The 23,694-nt window shown below is 43.4% G+C and overlaps 1 protein-coding gene across 1 annotated transcript in view; it reads right to left on the bottom strand.

Annotated features, from left to right (window-relative positions):
• Positions 1-16,337: 16,337 nt before the first annotated feature.
• The window catches only part of LOC115476040 (lens fiber membrane intrinsic protein-like), an 80,701-nt gene continuing 73,344 nt past the window's right edge, over positions 16,338-23,694 (bottom strand). The window contains exon 5 of the mRNA XM_030212160.1: positions 16,338-16,876. Within this exon, the coding sequence (XP_030068020.1) occupies positions 16,641-16,876 (236 nt within the window). The 3' untranslated portion in view covers positions 16,338-16,640. The remainder of the gene's footprint in view (positions 16,877-23,694) is intronic.

Raw genomic sequence — 23,694 nt, 5'->3', positions numbered from 1 at the left:
GCAGTGGGTGACAAAACTGATGTGGTATGGAGCTATTCTAGACATAGTGCTTACAAATGAGGACACTGTTTCTAATGTTACAGTGGGAGATCATTTGGCATCTAGTGATCAGCGAATGGTATGGTTCGATATAAAGACAAAGGAGGAGAGGGCTTATTTGAGATTGACGGTCCTAGATTTCAAAAGAAATAACTTTGCTGAGATGGGGGAATTTCTCAAGGAAGAGTTGAATGAGAAGAACTGAAGGAAGTAGAACAGCAGCGGGCAAAACAGAAAGGAGCTATTTTAAAGGAGACTAACCTTTATGTTAGAAAATTACATAAAAGTAAGAGGAAAAGAAGGTCACTCTAGTTCTCAAAAGCAGTAGCTGAAAAGGAAAGGGGAAGAAGATTAGCCTGCATAAGTTACAAGAGGACTCAGAAAGAGGAAGACAGGCAAAAATACCTGGAAAAGTTAAGTAATGCCACACTGGGAAAAGACCAAGGGTCCATCGAGCCCAGCATCCTGTCCACAACAGCGGCCAATCCAGGCCAAGGGCACCTGGCAAGCTTCCCAAACGTACAAACATTCTATACATGTTATTCCTGGAATTGTGGATTTTTCCCCAGTCCATTTAGTAGCGGTTTATGGACTTGTCCTTTAGGAAACCATCCAACCCCTTTTTAAACTCTGCTAAGCTAACCGCCTTCACCACTTTCTCCGGCAACGAATTCCAGAGTTTAATTATACGTTGGGTGAAGAAAAATTTTCTCCGATTTGTTTTAAATTTACTACACTGTAGTTTCATCGCACGCCCCCTAGTATTTTTGGAAAGCATGAACAGACGCTTCATATCCTCCTGTTCCACTCCACTCATTATTTTATATACCTCTATCATGTCTCCCCTCAGCCGTCTCTTCTCCAAGCTGAATAGCCCTAGCCTCCTTAATCTTTCTTCATAGGGAAGTCGTCCCATCCCCGCTATCATTTTAGTCGCCCTTCGCTGCACCTTTTCCAATTCTACTATATCTTTCTTGAGATGCGGCGACCAGAATTGAACACAATACTCAAGGTGCGGTCGCACCATGGAGCGATACAACGGCATTATAGCATCCTCACACCTGTTTTCCATACCTTTCCTAATAATACCAACATTCTATTCGCTTTCCTAGTCGCAGCAGCACACTGAACAGGTTTCAGCGTATTATTGACGACGACACCCAGATCCCTTTCTTGGTCCGTAACTCCTAACGTGGAACCTTGCATGACGTAGCTATAATTCGGGTTCTTTTTTCCCACATGCATCACCTTGCACTTGCTCACATTAAACGTCATCTGCCATTTAGCCGCCCAGTCTCCCAGTCTCGTAAGGTCCTCTTGTAATTTTTCACAATCCTGTCGCGATTTAACAACTTTGAATAACTTTGTGTCATCAGCAAATTTAATTACCTCGCTAGTTACTCCCATCTCTAAATCATTTATAAATATATTAAAAAGCAGCGGTCCTAGCACAGACCCCTGAGGAACCCCACTAACTACCCTTCTCCATTGTGAATACTGACCATTTAACCCCACTCTCTGTTTCCTATCCTTCAACCAGTTTTTAATCCACAGTAGGACATTTCCTCCTATCCCATGACCCTCCAATTTCCTCTGTAGCCTTTCATGAGGTACCTTGTCAAACGCCTTTTGAAAATCCAGATACACAATATCAACTGGTTCCCTTTTGTCCACATGTTTGTTTACTCCTTCAAAGAATTGAAGTAAATTGGTCAGGCAAGATTTCCCCTCACAAAAGCCATGCTGACTCGGTCTCAGTAATCCATGTCCTCGGATGTGCTCTGTAATTTTGTTTTTAATAATAGCCTCTACCATTTTCCCCGGCACTGACGTCAGACTCGCCGTTCTATAATTTCCCGGATCTCCCCTGGAGCCTTTTTTAAAAATCGGCGTTACATTGGCCACCCTCCAATCTTCCGGTACCACGCTCGATTTTAAGGATAAGTTGCATATCACTAGCAGTAGCTCCGCAAGCTCATTTTTCAGTTCTATCAGTACTCTAGGATGAATACCATCTGGTCCAGGAGATTTGCCACTCTTCAGTTTGCTGAACTGCCCCATTACGTCCTCCAGGTTTACCGTGAAGTCAGTAAGTTTCTCCCACTCCGCTTGAAATACCATTTCCGACACTGGTATCCCACTCAAATCTTCCTCGGTGAAGACCGAAGCAAAGAATTCATTCAGTCTCTCCACTACATCTTTGTCTTCCTTGATCGCCCCTTTTACCCCTCGGTCATCCAGCGGCCCAACCGATTCTTTTGCCGGCTTCCTGCTTTTAATATACCGAAAAAAATTTTTACTATGTTTTTTTGCCTCTAATGCTATCTTTTTTTCGTAATCCCTCTTGGCCTTCTTTATCTGCGCCTTGCATTTGCTTTGACACTCCTTATGCTGCTTCTTGTTATTTTCAGACGGTTCCTTCTTCCATTTTCTGAAGGCGTTTCTTTTAGCCCTAATAGCTTCCTTCACCTCACTTTTCAACCAGGCCAGCTGTCTTTTGGACTTCTGTCTTTCTTTTCTAATTTGCGGAATATGTATGGCCTGGGCCTCCAGGATGGTATTTTTGAACAGTGTCCACGCCTGTTGTACAGTTTTTACTCTCTCAGTTGCCCCCCTAAGTTTTTTTTTTACCGGTCTTCTCATTTTATCATAGTCTCTTTTTTTAAAGTTAAACGCTAACATATTTGACTTTCTGTGTACAGTTACTTCAAGGTCGATATCAAAACTGATCATATTATGATCACTGTTATCAAGAGGCCCCAGTAACATAACGTTCCTCACCAGATCATGTGCTCCACTAAGGACCAAGTCTAGAATTTTTCCTTCTCTCGTCGGCTCCTGCACCAGCTGCTCCATAGACAAATAGAAGAAAAGATAGTCGATACAGCAAAAAAGGGGGACAAGACATTTTTCAGATATGTAAGTGACAGGAAGAAGTGATAAAATAGCATTGTGAGGCTCAACGCTAAGGGGGAGAAATATGTAGAAGCTGATAAGTATAAAGCTAAACTGCTTAACACTTATTTCTATTCTGTGTTCATGGATGAAAGGCTGGGGGTAAGACCGCAGAAAACAAATGCTAAAGGGGATGATTATGTGGGTAGACCAAGACCAATTCTCAGAAGACTGTGTTCATGAGGAGCTAGCTAAACTAAAAGTAGTCAAAGCGATGGGACCTGATGGGATACATCCAAAGGTACTCAAGAAACTCGGAGATGTTCTGGCAGCTCCGCTGTCTGACCTCTTCAATGCTTCCTTAGCATCTGGAGTAGTCCTGGAGGACTGGAGAAAGGCGGATGTGATCCCTCTGCACAAGAGCGGAAATAAGGAGGAGGTTGGGAATTACAGACCTGTCAGTCTGACCTCGGTGCTGAGTAAACTAATGGAAATACTTCTAAAGCGGAGGATCGTGAGGTTTCTCAAATCAAATGGACTGCAGAACCCGAAGCAGCATGGCTTTACTAGAGGCAGGTCATGTCAGACAAATCTAATTGATTTCTTTGACTGGGTAACCAAACAGTTGGATGTGGAAGGAGTGCTAGATGTGGTGTACTTGGATTTTAGCAAAGTTTCTGACACGGTTCCGCACATGCGACTGATAAATAGGGGCCCTTTTACTAAGGTGCATAGACGCCTACGTGCATCCAATGTGCATTAATTTGGAACTACCACCCGGCTACCACATGCCCCGGTGGTAATTCCATATTTTACATGCGTCCGATACGCACGTTGGAAAATATTTTTTATTTTCTACCAGGCATTAATTGGCAGTGCACACTGATGATTATCACTCGGTCAACGTGTGAGACTTTACTGCTAAGTCAATGGGTAGCGGTAAGGTGTCAGACCCAAAATGGACGCATGCCAATTTTTATTTTCCGCATGTCCATTTTCAACCCCCCCAAAAAGCCTTTTTACAGGCATACTGGAAAATGGACCTGTGCACATCCAAAACACATGCCGACACTAGCGCAGGCCATTTTTCAGTGCACCTTAGTAAAAGGACCCCTTAGTGACCTTGGTATGGGACGTAAAGTGACTGACTGGGTTAAAAACTGGTTAAATGGAAGGAGCAGACGGTAGTGGTAAATGGAGCTTGCTCTGAGAAAAGGGATGTTATCAATGGTGTACCACAGGGATCGGTCCTCGGGCTGGCCCTTTTTCATATCTTTGTGAGTGATATTGCAGAAGGACTGTCTGGTAAGGTTTATCTCTTTGTGGATGATACCAAGCTCTGTAATAGGATGGACACCCCAGAGGGTGAGGATGACATAAGGAAGGATCTAGTGAAGCTTGAAAAATGGTCCAATAATTGGCAACTAAGATTTAATGCTAAGAAATGCAGGGTCATTCACTTGGGTTACAAAAATCCAAGGGAATGGTACAATATAGGGGGTGAAGTGCTTCTGTGTACAAAAGAAGAGCGGGGCTTGGGGGTGATTGTGTCTGATGACCTTAAGGTGGACAAACATGTAGAAAAGGTGACGGTCAAAGCCAGAAAGATGCTGGGGTGCATAAAGAGAGGGATGACCAGCAGGAAAAAAGAGGTGATATTGCTCTTGTACAAGTCTCTGGTGAGGCCCCGTTTAGAGTACTGCATGCAATTCTGGAAACTGCACCTACAGAAAGATATAAACAAGATGGAGTCAGTCCAGAGGGCAGCTGCAAAATTGGTAAGCAGTCTCTGTCATAAAACATATAGGGACAGGCTTATGAACCTCAACAGGTATACACTGGAAGAGAGGCGGGAGAGAGGGGATATGATAGGCATGTGTAAATATCTCAAAGGAGTTAATGTACAGGAAGGTGAGCCTTTTCCAAATGAAGGAAAATTCTGGAATGAGAGGGCATAGGATGAAGTTAAGACGAAATAGGCTTAGGAAAAATCTAAGAAAGTACTCTTTCACGGAAAGGATGGTGGATGCATGGAATGGCCTCCCGGTGGAGGGCGTGGAGATGAGGACTGTGTCAGAATTTAAGAAAGCATAGGATAGGCATGTGGGATCCCTTAGGAAAAGGAGGAGTTAGTGGTTACTGAGGAAGGACAAACTGGATGAGCCATTTGGCTTTTATCTGCTGTCATGATTCTATGTTTCTGTCTATTACTAAATTCAAGTTTTTATGATTATTTATTACTTATTACTAACAATTGTCTGTTTTGTCTGTTATTTATTTATTTGCTGCATTTGTACCCCACATTTTCCCACCTATTTGCAGGCTCAATGTGGCTTACACTATGTTGCAAAAGGTATAAACAGAGTAAGAAGTAAGGTCTAATTTAACATATTACTGTGTAAGAAATTAGGTAGATAGGTCAGTAGAATTATTTACATAACACAAAATAAAACAGGTAAGATATAATGTGATTAACATAATGATAATGTGATTAACATAATCAAATTAGAAGGGATCAGTATTAGTTGGTTTAGATATAGAATGGAGTCAAGTCATTAAGGAGGATTTTTATTGTAAGTCTCTTCGAACAGGTGCATCTTCAATAACTTCTGGAAGGTTGTCAAGTCCTGTGTTGTTTTTATAGCATTCAGTAGTTTATTCCATGATTTTGTGCAGAGGTATGTGAAGGTAGATGCGTGTAGTGATTTGTATTTGAGTCCTCTACAATTGGAGTAGTGGAGGTTTAAGAAGGTACGTGATGAACTTTTGATGTTTTGTGCAGGTAAGTCAATTAGGTCTGACATGTATGATGGAGCTTCTCCATGGATGATTTTATGGGTTAAGGTGCAAACCTTGAATGTAATTCGATCTTTTAGTGGAAGCCAATGTAATTTTTCTCTGAGGGGTTTGGCGCTCTCTTACTTCGCCTTTCCGAATATGAGTCTAGCTGTGGTATTTTGGGCAGTCTGGAGTTTCTTAATGGGTTTTTTCTTTGCATCCTGCGAAAATGGAGTTACAGTAATCCAGGTGGCTTGGTACTAGCGATTGCACTAGTTTGCGGAATACTTCCCTTGGGAAGTTACTAAAGCCCCTGACGCAGCCCTTGTGTGAGTGAAACATGGCCAGTGTTGGGCTTTCTTAGACCTCACATGAATAATGTTTTATTAAAGGAACTTTCCTAGTGTGATGTGCTCTTTTGCACCGCTAGCTCTAGGGATAATCAGCAGTATTCAGCCATTCTGTGGACAGCTGTAAGAATAAAGTTATGTCAGCAAAAGGATTGTCCTAGCTAAAACTGCTTAGCTATCCAGAGAGTGACTGAACATTGCCAACTATCTCTGGAGCTAGCTACAGTCACCATTGAATATAGGTAAATAGTTTTAAAGCATTTCAATATGACCTCATGGTGTCCACTTCTGGGTGATTTTCAAATGATCAGCTTTTTTTGGTCCCCTGTGTAGGCAAGGACATTGCCAAAATACTTTGACAATGGGAGTTGAATTACTTGCCAGATAAGTTTATGCCATTATCATTTGTGGTTTTGCAGTAAAATGGTATGATTTGTTCATGGTGGTGACATACACAACAAATTAAAATAATATACTCACAGTACTAGGTACACGATTAGAACTTGAGCAGAGTCAGTCGGTTTGCCAGATTTGCAGAAATATGTTTTCAGTGCTGAGTTATGATTCCTTGGTATGTTTTATCATTATCCTAACTGCTTTGTATGTTGATATTTAAGTATGGGGAGTCTGTTCCCCTTGTTTTGCATATTATGTTTGATGCTTTTGCTTCCACCAACCAATGATGCCCCATAACCCTTCTGTTAGCAACCAAATTTGCTCTTTATATTCTTTTACTTTCCCCAATAAATATTTTCCCATAATCCCTCTACTGTGTCCAACCAATATTTTACTGTTCTGATAACCCATCCTGTATTCTCCTTCTACTCTTGTATTCTCCAAATCAATATTCTCCTTCTTCTCACCTATTGTAACCTATTGCTATTCTCTGGTGGCCTTTCTCTGCTGATCACAATCAATATTCTCCCATTGCTCTTCACCTGCTCCTGGCGTGGAGTAGCCTAATGACTAGAGCAGTGGGCTGAGAACCAGACAGGGCTGGCTTAACTATTAGAAGGTCACTTATAGCTGCAGTTTCAAGGTGCAGCAAAGAACAGCTGAAATCCTGGTCCTGAAATCTACACAAGCTTACTTTTTTCAAACTTTTTATTTAACAGACAAGTAACACAGACACACAACCATGTTGCCATACATCATCTATTCCGTCCTCAGGTGCCATACAGCCTTATATAGTGTACAGATATCTAGGATGGCTCAGCCGCTTGACAGTCTAACACCCTCTGCCTTTGTCAATACTTGACTCAAATGGTACTATAGGCCAGTGGTTCCCAAACCTGATCCTGGAGGCACCCCATCCAAAATTTTAGTATATCCACAATCAATATTCATGAGACAGATTTGCATGTAGTGGAGTCAGTGCATGCAAATCTCTCTCATGAATATTTGTTTTGGGTATCCTGAAAACCTGACTAGCTGTGGTGCCTCCAGGACCAGGTTTGGGAACCACTGCTATATGCATTAGTTTTACTCCTTAGCAGATATGAAAGCATCTCTATTAAAGCAATCTTTCAAATACCTACATACTTTTACACTTTTATGTGTTTTTACAGGATTTTGGTAGAGTGGTATAATTGACATGGTCATAATTTTGAGTTAATTACCAGATCCCGAACTTTCCTCAATCTCCACTACCCTAAGTGCAAAGGCATAAAATACAAAGCACTGCATGCCTCAACCTTCTCTTACACAAGCACGAAATTCTGGAATACACTACCACGCAACCTGAAAATGATTTATGAATTAACCCACTTCCGCAAACTATTGAAAACTCACCTCTTCGAGAAAAGCTATGGCAAGAATCAAAACATATGAAGTCCTTACGCACTAACAGAGATAGGGCAATACACTCTCTTCTGATCTCTCTTCCCCTTAATCTCACCACACTTAAAACCCTACCCACAGATGGAACTGTTATACCCTAATGTTCTCTCGCCATTGTTCTATCGCCGATCACTTCCCCATTGTTACATTCTACTGTTCCATTCCCAAACTATGTTTGACTTTGACTTGTTTTCCCAAAACATGTATGACTTCGACTGTCTTCCCATAACTCTTCTCAATATAACCCATAACCATATTGTAACCAATGTAATTCCATGACTCACAATGTATTGTAAGCCACACTGAACCCGTAAATAGGTGGGAAAATGTGGGATACAAATGCAATAAATAAATAAAATAAATAAATCTCAGAAGGAGGGGCCTAAGGGTCTAGAATTTCATTGAGAGAGCACAAGGCTAGGTTGCCCCAGACTACAAATCCTGCATCCCACGGTAATTTCGATTGTGCATGCTACCTACATGGTAATACATAAAATGTATTTTTTCAAGGTGAGATCGGTTGAGGCGGCAGAGAGTTAGGGTAGCTACATTGCCATGCGCTAAATGATTAGTGCGTGATCAGCTTTTACTCTTGCATTCATCCTAGTGAATACTCTTCTACTGCTCTTCAAATGCCCTCATCCAATACTCTCCTGCTACTCTTCAATGCATCAAACCAATATTCTCCCATAACTTTTCCACTGACTCAACTAATATTCTCCTGCTGCCCTTCTTGCATCAACTTTTCTTAATTTTTCTACTGACACCAACCAATATTTTCCAGACACCCTGCTCTCCAATGATATTTTTTTCTTACTGTTCCACTTGTCGCAACCAATATTATCTCATAACTGTTGTACTGTTATTAACTAACATTCTTCCATACCAATAGACACCTAACCAATAGTCACCTTCTAATCTTAACCTGCCAATATTGGCATGTTCACCTTCTGCTCTTCTACTGGCCCCAACCAATATTTACCTGCTATTCTTTAACTGCTCTCAAGCAATATTCTTTGCTTACTCTTCTTCTAATGCATCCAATATTATTCTACTACTCTTCTATTGTCCCAAATGAATATTCTCCTTTTATTTAGTGTCCTCAGTTAGTATTCTGTTTCTCCACTTCCCTCTTCAGTGGCCAACAGTGCAGAATAGGCCCCTCTTTGGTTACCAGCACTGCAGGATAGGATCATAGGCAGTCGGTGGCCCAACTGTTTGGGGAGGCTAAAGGGGGTGGGGTTAGGGGTGGTACCAGGGGTGAGGCTTATATTCATAATTATCCTGCAACACACAGAAAAAAAATAAGTAAAAGTAAAATAGTCACAATTAATACCTTTTATTAAATTTAGATATTAGATGTGCATCATATGTCAAAGAATAAAGTGGTTGTTCAATGCATATATTAACCAATGTATACTATTCAAAAATGTTATCAATTATTAAAAACTCTATTTCCATCCACAGAAAACCCCAAAATGAAATGGTTGCATTAGTGAAGTAACATTATGCGTGAAAAGGCATCACTGTAAATATTACACTGGGCAGACCCTAATACCCCAATATACCACCCATGCAGCAAACACAGACTGTCAACAATATGAAACAAGAGATCATAATATCACAATTCCTCATATACAGCCACAAAACTACCTGTTAGGGTGGATAGTGTTCACAATAAGCTCCTTTTATTAATGACCAGATAGAGATAAGAGTTTTCAACTTTGGCAAAGTATAAGTCATCACAAGAACAAAATTTAAGAAAACCAATGGACTGCATTAAGGGCTTATAGCCCATGTAGCTATGTTTAAACAAAATAGATCTGCATGAAACAAAATATTTATTTTTATTTTGACTTATAAAACCTCTCTCTCTCTGCCCTAATCCAAAACTGCCCTACTGTCTTGCCCCCCACCACCATCCAACATTGCCCATGTCTCCCCATCTCTCTCTCCTCCCTTCATCATCCAGCATCATCACCCTATCCCCTCACCAGTCTTCTGTTCAACAAAGCAATTTAGCACTAAGAGACCCAAATAGTCCTTACCCGCTTGCTTACTTGATCCACTGCCTCTCTCCTTGGCTTGGTCGGTGTCGGCCACTGATTGAAAAGAGCCGCCGTGTGCTGCAACACTCAGGCTCACAGTCACAGCCAAGCTCTGATGCGGGAAAGGCAGCAGGCAGGAAGTGTGTCACAGGGGGGAGGTTCCCTTCTGACAGAGCCGGAACCGCTGGGGATGGAGCCTTAGGGAGATATCGAGTCAGGTAGGCAGCTGCAGCCGGTAAGAAAAGAAATGAGCAGGAGAGGGGGTAGGGGTGAAGGGGGTACTTTCACTGCTTATAGAATCTGGCTTTCTTGAGGATCAATGTGACTGTGCAGCAGAGTGGGGCAAAGAGAGGGTGGGGCGGCATTTTATTTTGTTGTGTCCTCTTTTTTGTCTCTGAAAATATGGTAACCCTATGCAGGAGGGACACACTGAGTGCTGGTGCATGGTCTGCTCCTACCATCTTACTGCTCCCCATTATCCGCAGGAGGGTGTTACTGAGTGCTGGTGCTCGTTAGTATCGGCAGGAGGATGTTCCTGAGTACTGCTTCTCTCCAGTATCTGCAGGAGGGTGTTACTGTGTACTGTTGCTCTCCAGTATGTGCAGGAGAGTGTTACTGAGTGCTGGTGCTCCCCGATATCTGTAGGTAACCCTATGCAGGAGAGAGATACTGAGTGCTGGTGCAGGGTCTGCTCCTGCCATATTACTGTGCCCAATATGTTCAAGAGGGTGTTACTGAATGCTGGTGCTCCCCAGTATCTGCAGGAAGGTGCTGCTGAGTGTTAGTGCAGGGTTTGCTCCTACCATCTTACTGCTCCCTGGTATTTGCAGTAGATTGTTACTGAATGCTGGTACAGGGTCTTCTGCCCTTCAGTTCTGCATTCTATATTTCAATTTTTTTTATTAAATTTTCATACAATACACAATAAAATAAAGAAAAACAGAAACAATATAACAAAACTTACTACAAGTATGCAAAGTGGAGAAGTGCTTCACAACATCACATCAGTTCTACATTCTATATCTTTATTTCTTCTTCAGGCTGGTTGTATCTCATTCTCTCCCTTGAGCTGGAGTTGGGTGGGCTCTAGCTGGTGCATATGCTCAGAATACACTCCCACCTTTCTTTTCTAACTATCCTGCCAGTGTTTCCATCTACACCATACTAGCTTGTGAGAGAGTCTATAGGACACTGTCAGTTCCCCTTAAGGATACACCCTCACAATGTCAGTACCAGGGGCGTATCTGCGTGGGGCCACAGGGGCCTGGGCCCCCGCAGATTTCGCCCTGGCCCCCCTCCCCGCCGTCAACCCTCCCCCGCTGCTTACTTTTGCTGGCGGGGTCCGACCCGCAATCTCCATATTTCGGCTTCCTCCGTGGCCATGTGCTTCCAGGAAGTAACGCTGCAGCGCTGATTCGTTGAATCCAGTTCGGCGTCTGACGTCCCAGCACGTCAGACGCCGAACTAGATTCAACGAATCAGCGCTGCAGCGTTACTTCCTGGAAGCACATGGCCACGGAGGAAGCCGAAATATGGAGATTGCGGGTCGGACCCCGCCAGCAAAAGTAAGCAGCGGGGGAGGGTTGACGGCGGGGAGGGGGTGGAGAGAGGCGGCGGCGGCGGCGGGGGGGGGGGGGAGGCAAAAATGTGCCCCCCCTCTCTGGCTCTGGCCCCCCCTACCGCCGGATTCCAGATACGCCCCTGGTCAGTACCACCCTAAAATCCATAGTTCTGTCCAAAGGGAAAGTGATACAGGAGGAGTGGAGCCTGGAGGGTATGGTCCAGTAAGATAAAAGCCCAGAGCACAGCTAGGTTAAGAAGTCCCAGAGGGAAGCAACAATGCTCAACTGTATTTGCCTCTACCATCTATGTTTGAACTGCAACTGCTACAGTCAGGTAGGCCAAATTTGGAATCTTGCAACTTTGGATTTTGACCCAAGTAACTGCTAGAGACTATATTGGTAACTCTGGAGAACCAGGCGAGAGACAAGTAAAGTGTACTACCATGCTGAGAAACAGCAATGTATGCCAAGACCCTGCATGAGCAGGCCACTAGAGAACCTTGTTTCATTTAAAGAGCATTTTTGTGTTTATTTCCTCTGCCCTATTTGTGAATGGCACAGGACCCCTACCTGATTCTTATAATAAACAGTATTTTCTTTCACCTGCGATTGCTGTGTGGCTCTGTCTTACCTGGTCTCTGGGCCCACCCTTGTCCACATTACCACATAACTAAAAATGCATTTCCAGTCCCTGGACCCTGCAACAGTAAAATTTGGCTTCCATTCTCACACCAGTTGATGTACCTTTTGGTTAGAAGTGGGTGCTTCAATCAAATTATTTTTTAGCCTCCTCAAGCCTCTTAAATGTGCTTCTTATGTTACTAAAACAGCAGTTTCCTCCCCCCAAGTCAGCACCCTAGGGAAACCTCTGAGGTTGCTGCAGTTGAGGAGCAGAGTAAAGAAAAGTTTACATTGTATTAATCAGACAGGAGAAACTAAACAGAAGGACTACCATTGGTGAGATGTTTCATCTGCCAATGCAACTAGCAGAGGGAAGAGAAAGTGCAGTCCTTGCAGCATGTGCGAGAAGTCCTTGCATGAGCCGCAGGGAGCACATTGTGGACTTAGAAGCAGTGCAAGGAGGAGGGGAGCAGCTCGGGCACTGTATTTCTTTGGCTGGTGGGACTTTGATAGGTTGGAGGGTGCCCGAGCCCAAATTAGGGGGACCCAGAGCCCAAAGCATCCCCCTCTCCCGTGGCTGCTTGAATGAGAGGCTGTAACTTTTCTATAACCTGCTTCTATCCTAAGACCCTGAGAACAGTGGAGAACTGAAAATTATATCAGTGCTGTAGACATGAAGCCAGTTATGAATCTATACTGCAAAGTAGCACAGCTGTTTATTGTACACATAAGCTTGTGAAGAGAAAGTGATTTAATGTGCTGACTATTCTTTGAAATTGGGCTATGGGCAGAGCTAATTTCTGCTTCTCTCCAGTACTAATGTTCTGCATAGGAGGCTCGTGAATTAACTAAGGCTGGGCCCCAAGGTTTTAGACTGGGTTCAGAACTGGCTAAGGGGCCCTTTTACTAAGGTGCACTGAAAAATGGCCTGCGCTAGTGTAGGCACGTCTTTTGGATGCATGCAGATCCATTTTTCAGCGTACCTGTAAAAAAGGTTTTTTGAGGGGGGGGGGCCGAAAATGGACGTGCGGCAAAATAAAAATTGGCGCGTATCCGTTTTGGGTCAGAGACTTTACCGCCACCCATTGACTTAGCGGTAAGGTCTCACACATTAACTGGGCGGTAAACGTCAGCTCGCATACACTGCTAATTACCACCCGGTTAGCCCCGTGCATTAGAAAATAAAAAATAATTTTGGGCGCACGTAGCGGATGCACGTAAAAAATGGAATTACCACCCAGGCCATGCGGTAGCCAGGCGGTAGTTCCAAATTAACGCACGTTGTATGTGCGTAGGCGCCTACGCAGCTTAGTAATAGGGTATCAAATGGAGCTCTCTCCAATGAAAGAGATGTTATTAGTGGAAAGTCTCAGAGTGGTAATTCTCAACCTGGTGCTCAGGACACTCCTAACCAGTCTGGTTTTCAGGAAATCCGCAATGAATTTGCATGAAATAGGTTTGCATATATTGTGTGTACTGTGCGCAAAATCAAACAAAGCATATTTATTGTGAATCTCCTGAAAGTGTCCTGAGGGCTGCACACAGAAGCATTATGTCACAGTTCAGTCCTGAGAATGATTCTTTCAATAATCTGATAAGTAACACTGTCGGACCTGATAGACGTACCACCCAGGAATGCTAAAAGATCATCCCGCACATTCCTTAATCTTCACTTCCCCAACTGTAAAGGTCTAAAATACAAACTAACGCATGCGTCAACCTTTTCATACCTGAGCACACAATTCTGGAACGCGCTACCATGGAACTTAAAAACAATTTATGAACTAACTAACTTCCGCAAACTACTGAAGACCCATCTCTTTAACAAGGCATACCACAAAGATCAATAAATCTGAACTCCTCCACATGCACCCAGAATTATCTTATAATATCTGCTTGCTATACTACTATCATGTTTTTTTTTCTTTATAATGTACCCAAGATCCTTCTCTATACTAAATGTCTATTTTGTTATACATTGCCACCATTCATAATGTATTGTAAGCCGGCAAAAGAATCGGTTGGGCTGCTGGATGACCGAGGGGTAAAAGGGACGATCAAGGAAGACAAAGACGTAGCGGAGAGACTGAATGAATTCTTTGCTTCGGTCTTCACCGAGGAAGATTTGGGTGGGATACTGGTGTCGGAAACGGTATTTCAAGCGGACGAGTCGGAGAAACTTACTGACTTCACGGTAAACCTGGAGGACGTAATGGGGCAGTTCAGCAAACTGAAGAGTAGCAAATCTCCTGGACCGGATGGTATTCATCCTAGAGTACTGATAGAACTGAAAAATGAGCTTGCGGAGCTACTGCTAGTGATATGCAACTTATCCTTGAAATCGAGCGTGGTACCGGAAGAATTGGAGGGTGGCCAATGTAACGCCGATTTTTTAAAAAGGCTCCAGGGGAGATCCGGGAAATTATAGACCGGTGAGTCTGACGTCAGTGCCGGGGAAAATGGTAGAGGCTATTATTAAAAACAAAATTACAGAGCACATCCGAGGACATGGATTACTGAGACCGAGTCAGCATGGCTTTTGTGTGGGGAAATCTTGCCTGACCAATTTACTTCAATTCTTTGAAGGAGTAAACAAACATGTGGACAAAGGAGAACCGGTTGATATTGTGTATCTGGATTTTCAAAAGGCGTTTGACAAGGTACCTCATGAAAGGCTCCAGAGGAAATTGGAGGGTCATGGGATAGGAGGAAATGTCCTATTGTGGATTAAAAACTGGTTGAAGGATAGGAAACAGAGAGTGGGGTTAAATGGTCAGTATTCACAATGGAGAAGGGTAGTTAGTGGGGTTCCTCAGGGGTCTGTGCTAGGACCGCTGCTTTTTAATATATTTATAAATGATTTAGAGATGGGAGTAACTAGCGAGGTAATTAAATTTGCTGATGACACAAAGTTATTCAAAGTTGTTAAATCACGACAGGATTGTGAAAAATTACAAGAGGACCTTACGAGACTGGGAGACTGGGCGGCTAAATGGCAGATGACGTTTAATGTGAGCAAGTGCAAGGTGATGCATGTGGGAAAAAAGAACCCAAATTATAGCTATATCTTGCAAGGTTCCACGTTAGGAGTTACGGACCAAGAAAGGGATCTGGGTGTCGTCGTCGATAATACACTGAAACCTGCTGCTCAGTGTGCTGCTGTGGCTAGGAAAGCGAATAGAATGTTGGGTATTATTAGGAACGGTATGGAAAACAGGTGTGAGGATGTTATAATGCCGTTGTATCGCTCCATGGTGCGACCGCACCTTGAGTATTGTGTTCAATTCTGGTCGCCGCATCTCAAGAAAGATATAGTAGAATTGGAAAAGGTGCAGCGAAGGGTGACTAAAATGATAGCGGGGATGGGACGACTTCCCTATGAAGAAAGATTAAGGAGTCTAGGGCTATTCAGCTTGGAGAAGAGACGGCTGAGGGGAGACATGATAGAGGTATATAAAATAATGAGTGAAGTGGAACAGGTGGATGTGAAGCGTCTGTTCACGCTTTCCGAAAATACTAGGACTAGGGGGCATGCGATGAAACTAAAGTGTAGCAAATTTAAAACAAACTGGAGAAAATTTTTCTTCATCCAACGTATAATTAAACTCTGGAATTCATTGCCGGAGAAAGTGGTGAAGGCGGTTAGCTTAGCAGAGTTTAAAAAGGGATTGGACGGTTTCCTAAAGGACAAGTCCATAAACCGCTACTAAATGCACTTGGGAAAAATCCACAATTCCAGGAATAACTTGTATAGAATGTTTGTACGTTTGGGAAGCTTGCCAGGTGCCCTTGGCCTGGATTGGCCGCTGTCGTGGACAGGATGCTGGGCTCGATGGACCCTTGGTCTTTTCCCAGTATGGCATTACTTATGTATGTACTTATGTACTTGCAAAGAGGTGGAAAAATGTGGGATACAAATGCAACAAATAAATAAATAAAATAAAAGGGTTAGTCAAAAAAGTTAGACTTTCTGCCAATGACACTAAGATTTGCAGTATCGTGGACACCATTCAATAGGTCGGTGTTGTTCACTTCCGGCTCAAACTAATCAAGTATTTCTGGATACACCTACTGACTATTAATGAGATAGATTTCCATACAGTGGGGGAGGTATGCATGGAAACTAGCTCATTATATATTCAATAGGAGTGTCCTTGAGGAGCATCACTGAATGCCACTGAGGCCACAAAATGAGGAGTCATCTATGAAATTTTAGAGAGTGGTTGAGTTTCAGAAAAACAGAGTGCAGAATCATACATGTGGTGTATGGAAATCCAAAGGCCTGGTATGTGATGAGCACCGAGGCACTGAAGCACACCAAGAAGCAGAAAACACCTTAGTGTGCTCATATATGGTGATCTCAAGGTAATGAAACAGAGGGGAAAAGCAGTGGCTAGAACCAGAGTAAGGCCGCTATATGCTCTGATTTTACAATTCAGCATATTCTGAATGTGTGCCCCTATTTTAAGTGTTCTCTGGTTGCCTGTGAAAGAGGAACACACCACGCTTTAGGCCACTGTTCCCGGGGTGATGGTTGCAACACTGTTCATGTCTTGTGGGTGTGGCTGAGACGCTGATAGCTCATCATAAGATGGTGGCAACTCAGAAGCAGGTGGCACCTCTGCCTGTGGAAGTATCTCCGACTCTCTTCCAGATGATGGCACTGAAATCACACCTTGCTCCATGTTGACAATAGCTGCAGGTTCCACCGGCTCTAAGAGATGATTAACCACACTGATTCCTCCTGCAGAGGGAAAGAGAAACATGACAGCAATTAGGAAAGGAAGGATGAAAGAAAAAGAAATAAAGCTAGAGAAATAACCAAGGGTCTGAAATAGCAAGAGGGAAAAGGAGCAATCTGCAGGAAGAGGGAAATAAACAGTGAGTGAAAGTTATTGATGATGAAAGAAAAGAAGAGAAAAGCAGTGTAAAAAGGTAAATGGAAGAAGAAAGGAAGGGAGACAGAGAATGAAAACAACAAGCATGTCCTGTGCTTTTCATGCCACACTCACTCTGCAGTAATTAGGCTGTGAAAAAAATCCATTGGTAACCAGCAAGTTCAATAAACAGATAATCACAAGGAAACCACCCAACCTTCTTCCAATGTTTAAACTGCCCCTGAGTGACTTTTGTCCCCAAAATTAGTCTTCAGGGAGTGTCTTTGTGTAATGGAAGCAGTATGGCCTAAGAAACACGGCCAATTTCTAAATAAAATTATACATTTACCAGTGGCTAGTACAGATATAACTCCACTATCAGTGGATTTTACAAAGGTATACAGACAGTACTGGGGTGTAAATACAGTGGATTCCAGTTAAATGGGGCACCAGTTAATCAGGGTATCCGTTTATTTGGTCCAAACCCTGGAGAACAAAAAAAAAAAAAAAAATCAAGATTACAACCAGAAAAAGTTTTGCTTATTTGGGGCACTGTCATTTAATTGGGCCAGCAACATCCACATTACGCCACTGATGCTTAATGATTAATTTCCCCACACTGTTCCAAACATAGAAATATAGTAAGTGACGGCAGATAAAGACCTGAATGGTCCATCTAGTGTGCCCAACTGTCACACTTATTATCAATTCAAGATTCAATCAAAAATGAACGTGATATTATATACTTGGTCATGGTTTTCTTTGGTGTTTCTGGGACATAGACCACAGAAGTCCCCCCGGCTCTGTCCTTATGTTCCAACTACTACTACTACTACTTATCATTTCAATAGCGCCACTAGACATACGCAGCGCTGTACACTTGAACATGAAGAGACAGTCACTGCTCAACAGAGCTTACATAAGTTCATAAGTATTGCCACACTGGGAAGGACCAAAGGTCCATCGAGCCCAGCATCCTGTTTCCAACAGTGGCCTATCCAGGTCACAAACACCAGGCAAGATCCCAAAAATGTACGAAACATTTTATACTGCTTATCCCAGAAATAGTGGATAATAACGGTCTATGGACTTTTCCTTTAGAAAGTCGTCCAAACCTTTTTTAAACTCTGCTAATCTAACCGCCTTTACCACATTCTCTGGCAACGAATTCCAGAGTTTAATTACACATTGAGTGAAGAAACATTTTGTCCGATTCGTTTTAAATTTACTACATTGTAGCTTCATTGCATGCCCCCTAGTTCTAGTATTTTTGGAAAGCGTGAACAGACGCTTCACATCTACCCATTCAACTCCATTCATTATTTTATAGACCTCTATCATATCTCCCCTCAGCCGCCTTTTCTCCAAGCTGAAGAGCCCTAGCCCTTTAGTCTTTCCTCATAGGGAAGTCGTCCCGTCCCCTTTATCATTTTCGTCGCCCTTCTCTGCACCTTTTCTAATTCCACTATATCTTTTTTGAGATGCGGCGACCAGAATTGAACACAGTATTCGAGGTGCGGTTGCACCATGGAGCGATACAAAGGCATTATAACATCCTCATTTTAGTTTTCCATTCCTTTCCTAATAATGCCTAACATTCTATTTGCTTTCTTAGCCACAGCAGCACACTGAGCAGAAGGTTTCAACGTATCATCAACAACGACACCTAGATCCCTTTCTTGGTCTGTAACTCCTAACGAGAAACCTCGCATGACACAGCTATAAGTCGGATTCCTCTTTCCCACATGCATCACTTTGCACTTGCTCACATTAAACGTCATCTGCCATTTAGACGTCCAGTCTCCCAGTCTCGTAAGGCCCTCTTGTAATTTTTCACAATCCTGTCGCGATTTAACAACTTTGAATAACTTTGTGTCCTCAGCAAATTTAATTACCTCACCAGTTACTCCCATCTCTAGGTCATTTATAAATCTGTTAAAAAGCAGCAGTCCCAGCATAGAGCCCTGGGGAACCACACTAACTACCCTTCTCCATTGAGAATACTAACTATTTTACCCTTCTCTCTGTTTTCTATCTTTTAACCAGTTTTTAATCCACAATAGAACACTACCTCCTATCCCATGACTCTCCAATTTCCTCTGGAGTCTTTCATGAGGTACTTTGTCAAACACCTTCTGAAAATCCAGATACACAATATTTTTTTTGTTACATTTGTACCCTGCACTTTCCCACTCATGGCAAGCTCAATGTGGCTTGCATGGGGCAATGGAGGGTTAAGTGACTTGCCCAGAGTCATAAGGAGCTGCCTGTGCCTGAAGTGGGAATCAAACTCAGTTCCCCAGGACCAAATTCCACCACCCTAACCACTAGGCCACTCCTCCACTCTCCCCTTTATTCACATGTTTGTTCACCCCTTCAAAGAAATGTAATAGATTGGTGAGGCAAGATTTCCCTTCACTAAATCCATGTTGACTTTGTCTCATTAATCCATGCTTTTGAATATGCTCTGTAATTTTGTTCTTAATAATAGTCTCTACCATTTTGCCCACCACCAACGTCAGACTCACCGATCTATAATTTCCCTGATCTCATCTGGAACCTTTTTTAAAAATCGGCATTACATTGGCCACCCTCCAATCTTCTGGTACCACGCTCGATTTTAAGGATAAATTACATATTTCTAACAATAGCTCCGCAAGCTCATTTTTCAATTCTATCAGTACTCTAGGATGAATACCATCCGGTCCAGGAGATTTGCTACTCTTCAGTTTGTAGAACTGCCCCATTACATCCTCCAGGTTTACAGAGAATTCATTAAGTTTCTCTGACTCGTCAGCTTCGAATACCATTTCCGGCACCGGTATCCCACCCAAAGCTTCCTCGGTGAAGACCGAAGCAAAGAGTTCATTTAATCTCTCTGCTATGGCTTTGTCTTCCCTGACCGCCCCTTTTACTCCTCGGTCATCTAGTGGTCCAACTGATTCTTTTGCCGGCTTCCTGCTTTTAACATACCTAAAAAAAATTTTACTATGTGTTTTTGCCTCCAACGCAATCTTTTTTTCGAAGTCCCTCTTAGCTTTCCTTATCAGCGCTTTGCATTTGAATTGACATTCCTTATGCCGTTTCTTATTATTTTCAGTCGGTTCCGTCTTCCATTTTCTGAAGGATTTTCTTTTAGCTCTAATAGCTTCCTTCACCTCACTATTTAACCACACCGGCTGTCGTTTGGTCTTCCGTCCTCCTTTTTTAATATGCGGAATATATTTGGCCTGGGCTTCCAGGATGGTGTTTTTGAACAGCATCCAGGGTAAATTTTTGACCCTCACAGTCGCTCCTCTAAGTTTTCTTTTCACCGTTCTTCTCATTTTATCATAGTCTCCTTTTTTAAAGTTAAACGCTAACATATTTGATTTCCTATGTATACTTACTTCAAAGATAATAACAAATCCAATCATATTATGATCACTGTTATCAAACGGCCCCAGCACCGTTACCTCCCGCACCAGATCATGCGCTCCACTAAGGACTAGGCCTAGAATTTTTCCTTCTCTCGTCAGTTCCTGTACCAGCTGCTCCATAAAGCTGTCCTTGATTTCATCAAGGAGTTTTACCTCCCTAGCGTGTCCCGATGTTACATTTACCCAGTCAATATCGGGGTAATTGAAATCACCCATTATTTCAATCTAATTAGGATAGACAAACAGGACAAACAAGAGATAAGGGAATATTAAAGTGAGGATGATAAAATAAGGGTTCTGAACAAGTGAATAAGGGTTAGGAGTTAAAAGCAGCATCAAAAAGGTGGGCTTTTGAAGATGACCAGAGATGGAGCTTGACGTACCGGCTCAGGAAGTCTATTCCAGGCATATGGTGCAGCAAGATAAAAGGAACGGAGTCTGGAGTTAGCGGTGGAGGAGAAGGGCGCAGATGAGAGATTTACCCAGTGAACAGAATTCCCAGGGAGGAATGTAGGGAGAGATGAGAGTGGAGAGGTACTGAGGAGCTGCAGAGTGAATGCACTTATAGGTCAATAAGAGGAGTTTGAACTGTATGCAAAAACGGATAGGAAGCCAGTGAAGTGACTTGAGGAGAGGGCTAATATGAGCATAACGACACTGGTGGAAGATTAGTCGTGCAGCAGAATTTTGAACAGAATGAAGAGGAGAGAGATGGCTAAGTGGGAGACCTGTGAGAAGCAAGTTGCAATAGTCTAAGCGAGAGGTAATAAGAGTGTGGATGAGGGTTCTGGTAGTGTGCTCAGAAAGGAAAGGGCGAATTTTGGTGATATTATAGAGAAAGAAATAACAGGTTTTAGCAGTCTGCTGAATATGTGCAGCGATGGAGAGGGAGGAGTCGAAGATGACCCCAAGATTACAAGCTGATGAGACAGGAAGGATAAGAGTGTTATCCACAGAAATAGAGAATGAGGGAGGAGGAGAGGTTGGTTTAGGGGGAAAGATGAGAAGCTCAGTCTTGGTCATGTTTAGTTTCAGATGGCGCTGAGACATCCAGGCAGCAATGTCATACAGGCAGGCTGATACTTTGGCCTGGATTTCAGCTCAGATTTCTGGTGTGGAGAGGTAGCTCTGGGAGTCATCAGTGTAAAGATGATACTGAAAACCATGGGATGAGATCAGAGTACCAAGGGAAGAAGTATAGATGGAGAAAAGAACAGGTCCCAGGACAGATCCCTGAAGTACACCAACTGACAGTGGGATAGAAGTAGAGGAGGATCCACTAGAGTATACACTAAAGGTACGCTGAGAGAGAAAGGAAGAAAACCAGGAAAGAACAGAGCCCTGAAATCCAAGTGAGGACAGCGTATCAAGGAGTAGACTGTGATCAACAGTGTCAAAAGCAGCAGATAGATTGAGAAGGAGGAGGATAGAATAGAGACCTTTGGATCTGGCCAGGAACAGATCATTGGAGACTTTAGCAAGCGCTGTTTCAGTTGAATGAAGGGGGCAAAAGCCAGATTGAAGTGGATCAAGAATAGCTTGAGATGAAAGAAAGTCAAGGCAACGGTGGTGAACAGCACATTCAAGTATCTTGGATAGGAAAGGAAGGAGGGAGATGGGGCGATAGTTGGAAGGACAGGTAGGATCCAATGAAGGTTTTTTATGGAGTGGTGTGACTAAGGCATGTTTGAAGGCATTAGGAACAGTCGCAGTGGAAAGTGAAAGATTGAAGATATGACAGATAAAAGGGATGACAGTAGGAGACGTGGAGGGGCATAATGGAACAGAAACGCCTATCTCCATGGGCGTTAATCTCCGAGAACGGGTCCGTGAAGGGGCGGACCGAACCGTATTATCGATAAAAAATAGACGCCCATGTTTTATTCGCCAATGTGTGAGCTGGGCGTTTTTGCTTTTCAGCGATAGTGGAAAAGGAAAGTGCCCAGCTCAAAAATGAATAAATCCAAGGCATTTGTTCGTGGGAGGGGCCAGGATTCGTAGTGCACTGGTCCCCCTCACATGCCAGGACACCAACCGGGCACCCTAGGGGGCACTTTTACAAAAACAAAAAAACAGGTAAAAGAGCTCCCAGGTGCATAGCACCCTTCCATTGTGTGTTGAGCCCCCCAAATCCCCCTCAAAACCCACTGCCCACAAGTCTACACCATTACTATAGCCCTAAGGGGTGAAGAGGGGCACCTACATGTGGGTACAGTGGGTTTGGGGGGGTTGGACGACTAATAAGCATTAAGCAGCACAATTGTAACAGGTAGGGGGGATGGGCCTGGGTCCACCTGCCTGACGTCCACTGCACCCCCTAACAACTGCTCCAGGGACCTGCATACTGCTGCCTGGGAGGAGGGTATGACATTTGAGGGTGAAAATAAAAAGTTGTGAAACATCATTTTTTTGTGGTGGGAGGGGGTTAGTGACCACTGGGGGAGTCAGGGGAGGTCATCCCCGATTCCCTCTGGGGGTAATCTGGTCATTTAGGGCACTTTTTGGGGCCTTATTCGTGAAAAAACAGGGTCCAGGAAAAGTGCCCTAAATTCTAGCTACAAACGCATCCATTATCGGCGAAGGGCGCCCATCTCTGTTCGGGTGATAACCACGCCCCAGTTCCGCCTTTGACACGCCTTCGACACGCCCCCGTCCACTTTGTCCGCATCCGCGACGGAGTGCAGTTGAAAGCGTCCCAAATTCGGCTTTTGATTATACCGCGTTATTCGTTTTTGTGAGATAAACGCCCATCTCCCGATTTAGGTCGGAACTTGGGCGTTTTTCTCGTTCGATTATAAGCTGGATAGTGTTAAGTAGATGGGTGGGAATAGGATCAGAGGAACAGGTAGTTAGTTTCGAGGAGGAAATAAAAGGTGTAGTTTCCTCTTCAGTGATTTCAGAAAAGGAAGAAAAGGAGGCAGGGGTTGGATGGTTGAGAGAATGGACTAAGGGAAGGTGGAGGTGACCTGGTTGAGAATTCAAGTTTAATCTTCTGAACCTTATCATGAAAGTATTCAGCCAGAGTCTAGGGGGAAAGTGAAGGGGGAGTTGGAGGTGAAGGCACTTTGAGGAGAGAGTTCAGTGTGGCAAAGAGACGTCGAGGGTTGCTGTTAAAGTTGTCGTTAATGCCCACTCTAGCCTACCCGAATCCATCTTGTCTTTTGCAAAACACAGACCGTAAAAGTCTGCCTGGCACTGTCCTTACATTCCAAAGTACTGGAGTTTCCGTCAAAGCTCTCTCCAGCCCATCCTAAACTGGGGGACTA

Source organism: Microcaecilia unicolor, chromosome 8 (assembly GCF_901765095.1).
Source record: "Microcaecilia unicolor chromosome 8, aMicUni1.1, whole genome shotgun sequence".
NCBI lineage: Eukaryota > Metazoa > Chordata > Amphibia > Gymnophiona > Siphonopidae > Microcaecilia > Microcaecilia unicolor.
Note: the sequence above shows the minus strand (reverse complement) of the source record. Positions and strands in the feature narration are given on the sequence as shown.